Below are 9,316 nucleotides of genomic sequence, written 5' to 3'. Positions count from 1 at the left end.
CACAAGATGGCCAGCAGGAGAGGGCAGTTGGGAGGCACCTGGCCTGCAAGGGAGGGCAGTTGAGTGGGACCAAGCCTGCAAGGGAGGGCAGTTGGAGGTGATCAACCCTGCAGGAGAGGGCAGATAGGGGTGACCAGGCCGGCAGAGGAGGGAAGTTGGGGGAAAACAGGCTGGCAGCAGAGTGGTTAGGGGGTGATCAGGCTGGCAGGCAGAAGCAGTTAGGGGCAATCAGGAAGGCAGGCAGGCAAGCAGTTGGGAGCCAGCAGTCCTGGATTGTGAAAGGGATGTCCGACTGCCCGTTTAGGCCCGATCCCTGGGATCGGGCCTAAACGGGCAGTCGGACATCCCTTGAGGGGTCCCATATTGGAGAGGGTACAGGCTGGGCTGAGGGACAACCCCCCCTCCGTGCATGAATTTCGTGCACCGGGCCTCTAGTAATCAATAAAGAAATTTATAAAAAAGAAAGGGTATCTTCCTAAGCAGACACTCAAAATCTACTCAGGAGATTCAAAATGAACTCTGCTGCTGAATATCTATACACATATAATACAAATGAAAGAAAATATACATAAGTAAGTGCTTTGTAACTGCAATGTGCATGCCAGTCACTGGTGACTTGGAAGTCACACCCCTGTCTGTGGGAAAACCACTCTAAGGCTCATTTCCATACTCACTGTTGCCCTGTCCCAAGGACTACCTCCTCCCTTCCTACAGGGTCCCAATTAATACCTCCTGCCTCCCTCCATTCAGGGTCCCCAATAATATTTCCTCCCACCATCCAGGGTTCCATGGAATAGCACATCCCTCCATCCAGGGTTCCATGGAATACCTCCTTTCTCCCTCAACCCAGGGTTCCATGGAATACCTCCTTCCTCCCTCCATCCAGGGTTCCATGGAATCCCTCCTCCTCCATGCATGCAGGAACCCAGGGAATACCTCTTCCCTCCCTCCATCCAGGGCCCCAATGAATACCTCTTCCCTCCCTCCACTCAGGGTCCCAGGAAATCCCTCCTCCTCCATGCATGCAGGAACCCAGGGAATACCTCTTCCCCCACTCCATCCAGGGTCCCAAGGAATACCTACCTCCTCCTCCATGGCCGGTCCCGAGCTGCACCTAATTGAGGCATGGTTGGAGACTCATGGATACCTGTTTTAACTTTTAAAAGGTGAGGGTTTTGCACACATGAATCAAAGAAAGACCTTTATTTACTTAAGAACCAATAACTTTATTTGAAGAAACGGTAAAACTTGAACATATAAACTGAAGTGACCGTTTTGCAAGGGCAGTATGGCAATACGCATGCTGGGCACGGTGGCCAGGGGAAGTCACCCCGTGGCTACCAGTCAGGCAGTCCAGGCTCAGTTCTTCTTGCTGGCATTCAGGGGGAGCGCGTCAAAGAGGTACTCCGCCAGGCTGGAGGTCGGGGCTCCCAGCTTGCGCAGGTCGCTGATATTGGCTCCCACATTGTAGATGAACTTCACCTCCTGGCGCAGGTAGTGGTGCTCCAGGAAGTCGCACAGGTGGGCGTCGTTCTTGCTGGTGGCCAGCTGGTGCAGACGGAGCAGGCTCTGGTTCACCATCCTCTCCACGTGCCAGGCGTTTTTCATGGCTTTCAGGCAGCTCTCCCACCGGTTGTGGTCAGGCCTCCTGATATCTCGCAGGCGGATCCGCCCCCCTCGCCGGTTCTGCAGCCTCATCAATGCCTGGGCTTGCTCCCACTCCTCCCTGGACTGCCACAGGAAGAAGGCAGCGAAGTGCTGCAAGGCCTGGTCCTGGCGGTCGAAGTAGAAGGCAATGGACGTGTACACGTAGGAGGCGTGCAGCTCCAGGTTGATCTGTTTGTTGATAGAGGCCTCGCAGTGGGCATGGTAATTCTGGCGCACTTGGGAGATGGGCCCCAGCACCGCCACTGGAGGCGCAGGAGGCACGGGAGGAGGCGCAGCGGCCATGGGCGGAGGCGCAGGGGCCATGGCTGGAAGCATGGGTAACAGGTTTTCCGGGGGTGGCCCTCCGGCCAAGTAGATCAACAGAGCCTCATGGCGAGGGCTGAGGGGCGGGCTGCGGGGTGGGCAGCGGCGCGGGTGAAGGCGGTGGCTTCTCCGGGGACGGATCATTCCCATGGTGGTGGGTGAGGGCGGCCAAAAGCCCAGTCAGCGGCGTTGGCGGCGGGGACCTCGGACTGTCCCTGGGGGACCTTCCCAGGCTGACCCGAGACAGGCTTCTCAGGTGCTAGGCTGCTGGCAACTGACCGTTGGCTCTGAGGTGGGACCGGAAAAGGAAGAGGTGACCTTTACTCTTGACCGTTGGGGGGGGGAGGGGCTTGGAGAGAGGATCCATTGTGGAGAGGGCAGTGGGGGGGTTTGAGGGGGGCCCAAGTGGGCCGCGCACCATCTAGGTCTTCCAGGTTCCATCACAGCCTGTGTGAGACAGGGAGACTCTTCCCTGAGTACCAGGCATTTAATGTTTTAAATTTTGCAATAATATTTCTATCTTGCAAGTACTTTATCTGTCCTCTAATTGTTTCCTTCTATAGTAGACATTTTTTTATTTTATTTTATAAACACATTTTCTCCCCTTAAAATTCTGAGAATATGAATTTGAATTTTTGGTAAAATTCTCTTTTATTCCCATGTTTTATGAGTTTTCCCCCAAAATGAAATAGTTCTGTGTGTTTATTGTGATCTTCTATTTTACCTTCCTCGTACATCTGGCAAACCTTTGTTCATTTATATTTATGAATAAAGGACTTACTTGATTAACCTAGGTAATTAGCATGGATCTGATCTAGAACTGTGATGTCCAATTCACTGCTAAGGTTTTGCTCAAAATGGGAGAGTGGAGTGTGTCAGTTATTCAGTTGCGTTCTCATTTGGGGATACATGGCATGGAGCTCACAGGTAGGATAGGAACACTCCCTCTTGCCAAAATAAACACATATTTCTGACATTGGAACACTAGTGTTTTGCCCTTCTAGGAAAATGTGTCCTATTGTTTCCCTTCTCTGCAGGTCTGTAATTGTCTTAAATTCATTCACTGTCTTGGAGTGTAGTTTGGGGAGATGAAAAGGCTCAGATGCCAAACACGTGTACTGTCCTATGTAAGTAGGGGTGGGGGAGGGTGAGAGCTGAGCAACGGAAAACACATCTGCTATGCACAGAGTAGCTATTTACTCTCACAGTTGACCAAGGACCCTCTGCAACGTTGCAATTCCATTTACTCTGTTCTTAGAGGAAGGGGTCTCCATCTTGATACCCAGATGTGAACAAATATTAATATTTGCATATTTTGGTAAACTAAAAAAAGTGTAGGTTGAGTATAAGAATCCTTTATTTTAATCCCTGCCCAATCCCATTCTGTTCACCCTTTCTCCAGAGGCAAGGACACCGGTGATTTTCAGGATATGTTTTATACTTTTAGCATGAACATTCATCCACATTCACAGGGCCCTAGACCATGCAACTGACTGCACCCCCATATACATTGTTTATAAGCGGTACATTAATTTTGTGTTTTCCCAGTGGCCATGCAATCCCTCCTCCCTCCATCCAGGGCCCCAAGGAATACCTCTCCCCTCCCTCCACTCAGGGTCCCAGGAAATTACTTCTCCTCCATCGGGGTCCTATGGAATCCCTCCTCCCTCCATCCAGGGCCCCAGGGAATACCTCTCCCCTCCCTCCACTCAGGGTCCCAGGAAATTACTTCTCCTCCATCGGGGTCCTATGGAATCCCTCCTCCCTCCATCCAGGGCCCCAGGGAATACCTCTTCCCTCCCTCCACTCAGGGTCCCAGGGAATCCCTCCTCCTCCATCGGGGTCCCAGGGAATTCCTCCTCCCTCCATCCAGGGCCCCAGGGAATACCTCTCCCCTCCCTCCATCCAGGGTCCCAAGGAATACCTACCTCCTCCTCCATGGCCGGTCCCGAGCTGCACCTAATTGAGCCATGGTTGGAGACTCCTGGATACCTGTTTTAACTTTTAAAAGGTGAGGGTTTTGCACACATGAATCAAGGAAAGACCTTTATTTATTTAAGAACCAATAACTTTATTTGAAGAAATGGTAAAAGTTGAACATATAAACTTAAGAAAGACCTTTATTTACTTAAGAACCAATAACTTTATTTGAAGAAACGGTAAAACTTGAACATATAAACTGAAGTGACCGTTTTGCAAGGGCAGTATGGCAATACGCATGCTGGGCACGGTGGCCAGGGGAAGTCACCCCATGGCTACCAGTCAGGCAGTCCAGGCTCAGTTCTTCTTGCTGGCATTCAGGGTGAGCGCGTCGAAGAGGTACTCTGCCAGGCCGGATTCTGGGGCTCCCATCTTGCGCAGTTGGGTGATATGGTCCCCCAACTCTTTGATGAACTCCACCTGTTCGTGCAGGCAGTGACTCTCCAGGAATTCGCACAGGTGGGCGTCCTTCTTGTCGATGGCCAGGTTATGCAGATTGAGCAGGCTCTGGTTCACTCTCTTCGCCAGGAGCATGGCGAACTCCATGGCCATCAGGCTGCTTCCCCATCCATCCTGCTGTGGCCTGTGGATGTTCTCCAGGAGGACTCGGCCCCCGCGCTGGTTCTGCAGCCACATCAGCCTCTCAGCCTGCTCCCTCTTCTTGAGAGACCGCTTCTGGAAGTACTGGGTGCAGTGATTCAAGGCCAATTCGTGGCTTTGAAAGTAGAAGGCAATGGATGTGTACACGTAGGCTGCGTAGAGCTCCAGGTTGATCTGGTGGTTGACAGCGGCCTCACAGTCTGGATGGTAGTTCTGGCGCACATAGGAGGGCGGAGGATTCGCCATTTCTGGAGGCCTGGGAGTAAGTGGCCAGGTGAGAGAGGCGTGCTCAAGCGACAGGCGGCCAGCTGTTAGCCGTCGGCGGTTGGCGGTTGGCTCTGAGGTGGGCCGGAAGAAGTGACCGTTAGCCGTTGGCGGTTGGCGGTTGGCTCTGAGGTGGGCCGGAAGAAGTGACCGTTAGCCGTTGGCGGTTGGCGGTTGGCTCTGAGGTGGGCCGGAAGAAGTGACCGTTACTCAAGAGCGTTGGGGGAGGGGCGGGGAGGACCCGTCGCGGGGGGGCGTGAGGGGGGCCCGAGGAGGCTGACAGCATTTTAGTTTGCCAGATTCCATCCCAGTCTCTGGGTGAGGAGGGCGTCTCAGTGCTGGGCACCTGGGGCATATGATATTTTAAAATGTTACTCATGAAGAGAAGTGCAACTGCTCTCAGTAAATCAACTGCACTTGATTTCTTTGAGCAACGTATTTGAATATCGTCCTAATGTGATTGTTTCATTAATCATAGTCCTTCTGTGGTATCATTGGTTACATTTAACATCACAAAGCTGTGAATGGCTTCACCATCCGTACTAACCATTCTGAGAGCCTGACTCCGTTCCTAGACCTTATTACTCCACTTTTCTCCTGTTCATCATCAAGCTCACCCTTCTCTGTCAGCAGAGCACCGCCTCCAAAATCTCACTGACTCTTCCCGCCTCTCCATCTTTCACTCTTTTTGAATTTGCTCTTCACTCCCTTTATTCTGTCTCATCTCTTCCTCGTTCAGCACAGCCCTGGAAACACATTCCTTCTGCCCTGTCTGCACCCCAATATAGACAGTTTCAATGATCTCAACACGGGCATCCTGGGTTGTTCACCCATTTCACCTGGTTTGCAAATTTCTTGCCTGTACAGACTTCAGTTTTCTCGGGCAGGAAACAAAAAATGTCGGTGCATTCTTAGAGAAAGCACACAATAATGTGGATGTATTCATCCCCCACAACCTCATTTGTACTTTAAGCTTTTAACTGTGTTCTAAGGAATAAGCCACAGTGGTTGGGAATACCACTGATCTCAATCTGCCTTTCATTCGCTCATTCATTCATTCATTCATTCAACAAATATTTATTGATTATCTAAAATGGTCTAGTATTTGGGCGTATATTAGTAACAGAGAGAGCCAAAGTCTTTGGGATTTGTATTCTAGTGGAGAAACAGATCAAAACAAAAGGAAACATAAAACTGGCATTTTTACCCCCTTATTGTCCCAAGTAAATAAACACAAGATATTACATATGTATATGGAAATTAAAGATTGTAAATGTATTAGAATTCAAAGACATTAGAGTGAAAGACGTACCTAGGTATTTATAGCATTTATGCAATAATTTAATAAGCATTTATATACTGAAAATGTATGTTGGACAGTATGAGTCTGGAAATACACAGAAGAATCAAATGTGGTCTCTGTTCTCAAGGTACAAGATAGAGTAACAGAATATTATAAGTGTTCTCAGATGGTTTTAAAGTTATGAGTAAAGGGCTTATTTTCAATTGAAGTTTTATTCCCAGGGTTTTGATTAATACCTTTTTGGAGGTGTCTATTTCTCTTTGGAAGCTAATGTTATTTTTAAAATTTATTTATGTTTTGTTTTCTAATTTTAATCTAAAATATGTTTTTATTGACTTTAAAGAGTGGATGAGAGAGAGAGAGAGAGAGAGAAACACTGATGTGAGAGAGAAAAACATCAATTGGTTATCTGTCATATGCTCCCCAACCTGAGAGCAAACCTGCAACCTAGGTATGTGCCCTGACCAGGAATTGAACCCATGACCTTTCAGTGTATAGAACAACGCTCCAATGCACTGAACCACACCCGCCAGGGTAGAAGCTTATGGCATTTTATAATCAGTGTTTGTGAAGAAAATCAAGGGTCAAATATTAAATGTCACAATGTAAACTTATCTAATCAGTTTAGACATATGTAATTGTTTAATCTTTAAAATAACTGAATAATAACGTGTCTATTTGATAAGTTGATTGTCATGATAGAATCATACACTAGACATAGAAAATAACTACATGATCAGTTTCTCAATGAAGGAAAAATTTAATCTATATTTCCTTACACCATTGTTTAGTTTTAATATAATTGTAGACTTTCTAAATTCCCTTGGGAGATTTCATTGCCGATCTCACTATAAGAATCTATTTAAATAGAAGAAATCTTAATTTTGTAGACCACTTATTAGGTTCCAAGATTATTGAATAATTTATCCCTATAATTTTACTCTGCCTAATGTTTAAAAACTCAGTTTTCTAAGTGAAATTAATAAACAAACATTGGCTGGGCCCTCAAAATTCCATGAAAGTAATATACATATGTATAAACAAAGGCATTCTTTCCAGGTTTTCTTTAATGAGAAATGTAAAACTAAATATGAACACATAATGAATATAGGACTAAAAATTTATTTGAAATTTTTGTGGTCAGTTTTCATACTGTATTAGAAGCCCAGTGCATGAAAATTCATGCACTTGGCGGAGTGTGGGGTCCCTCAGCCAGGTCTGTGCCCTCTCACAGTCCTGGAGTCCTCAGGGGCTGTCCTCCTGGCAGCTTAGGCCCACTCCCCACAGGGCCTAATGTACATCCAGATTTGTGCTGAACGATTGCAGCAGACATTGACTTTAATCTCATGTCCCCAAGAGTCTGTTTCACTTCACTTTGCTCACCAAGAGAATATATATGGGACCAATATAAAATTAATTGTTAATGACTTGATAATAGAATGCATATTAATATATTTGGTTTGAAATACTCATGCATTCAATAATATTTTATTTTAAATATTTCCTATTGTCACAGATACAGAGGTTGCTACAGAAGTTCTAATACCTTTTCCTACATAACAATTATGTTTAGGGAGAATATATTTGGTGCAATTATGCTAGTTAAAATTAAAGATCCAAAATATCTTGGTTGAAGCTGTAGATTTTTCGTTCACTAAAATCAAGTGAGTGTTTTTTTCAAACACGTTAGGCAAAAACCATAATCCTTTGAAACTTTTCTGATTCCATGCCTTACTCTCATATTGACCCAGAGAGTTAATAGAATAAGCTTATGTTTTATGCAATCGCTTTCCTTCATGATTTGACATGAGTAATTTTCTCTCATTTTAATTTTCTGAACTTTTCTTCTACACTCTCAGTTGCTTACTTGCTGACTTCCTCATTCATAAAACTATAATTACCTCACTAGCCAATGTTAAAACTCAGTGAAAAACACAACTTATATAAAATTAAGTTTTGTATAGTATTTCCTGTGCATTACTCACATTTCTTACCTTCCCTCTGAGCTTATCATTCTTCAGTTTTTGCTCATACTTTAAAAACAAACAGTGTCCTTTTGATTTATTTCCTTGAAGGCTTTTGCCATTTTCAAAAATAAATCTCTGAATATTTAAGGTCAGTTAACCATATTTAGGGAGTTTCAAATTCCTAGGAAATATCTGATTATTTAATAGCTTTCTGCCTAAACGGTTTTAAACCTCATTTACTTCAAGTGAATCAATGAGTTGGGCCATATTCTTTTTTGGTTGTTGTTGTTAATCCTCACCTGAGCATACCTTTCTATTAATTTATAGGAGAGTGGAAGGGAGAAGGAAAGAGAGAGAGAGACATCAATGTGAGAGAGTCACATAAATTGGTTCCTTCCCACAGAAGACCCAGCAGGGACTGAGACTCAAACCTACAACCCAGGTAGGTTCCCTTGACTGGGAATTGAACCTGTGACCCTTTGGAGTGCAGGCCAACTCTCCAACCACTGAGCCACACTGACCAGGGCAATATTCTTTGGGTAGAATATTAAGATTTTGTTTTTGCTTTTGTGGATGGTGCTTTCAAGTTCTGATATCTTACACGACAAACATTTCATGAAGAAAGGCTTATTAATCAGTCAAGTACTGTCAGCTGTATGACTTGCTTCTCTATTAGTAGTGTTATCTCTTGATTTTGTCTAGCCAGAAAAGTGCTGATTCTTCCAAACCATGGATAGTGGTATTAATTTATACAGCATATGTATGTATGTCTGTACACACACACACACACACACACACACACACACACACAATAAGAAGAGAGATTGAGTGCAAAGACAAAACCTAACATGCCTTGAAGGACGTGGATCGAAGATAAGTTATGGAGTATCTGGTGTATTTGGTGAGGCCACGGGTAGCCCACTAGAAAGGAAGAGGCTGTTGAAGCTGGAAATTGAGGGAAAGAGAACTAGTAAAAAGAATTCTTGAAGGATAATACCCTCCCTTTGGTCATTTGTGTGTAAAACCCCTGGCTTGGAATAAAGGGGGGAGCTGTGCTGAGAGCAGCTTCTGGTGGCAGGGAATATTATTTTCTTGTACGTGTAGCTATTGCAACATAGCTCATCTTGGCTGTCAAAGATTAAAACCAAGAATGATAACTGGAAATGTCAGTAAGATGTCCAAAATAATTTACAAATGCTTCTCTTTTTCACCAGGTCTCTATCAATTATCA

At 45.4% G+C, this 9,316-nt stretch overlaps 2 protein-coding genes across 2 annotated transcripts; both read right to left on the bottom strand.

Moving 5' to 3' along the window:
- Window positions 1–1,359: 1,359 nt before the first annotated feature.
- Window positions 1,360–2,121, bottom strand: LOC129148871 (ferritin heavy chain-like). The gene has a single exon (XM_054715222.1). The coding sequence runs from the start codon at window positions 2,119–2,121 to the stop codon at window positions 1,360–1,362; it is 762 nt and encodes a 253-aa protein (XP_054571197.1).
- A 2,127-nt stretch (window positions 2,122–4,248) lies between these two features.
- LOC129149113 (ferritin heavy chain-like) lies at window positions 4,249–4,805 on the bottom strand. Its single transcript, XM_054715917.1, has one exon. It carries the CDS (start codon window positions 4,795–4,797, stop codon window positions 4,249–4,251), a length of 549 nt encoding a protein of 182 aa, XP_054571892.1. The 5' UTR covers window positions 4,798–4,805.
- Between the last annotated feature and the right edge of the window lie 4,511 nt (window positions 4,806–9,316).

This window comes from Eptesicus fuscus, chromosome 1, assembly GCF_027574615.1.
Source record: "Eptesicus fuscus isolate TK198812 chromosome 1, DD_ASM_mEF_20220401, whole genome shotgun sequence".
In the NCBI taxonomy this organism is placed as follows: domain Eukaryota; kingdom Metazoa; phylum Chordata; class Mammalia; order Chiroptera; family Vespertilionidae; genus Eptesicus; species Eptesicus fuscus.
Note: the sequence above shows the minus strand (reverse complement) of the source record. Positions and strands in the feature narration are given on the sequence as shown.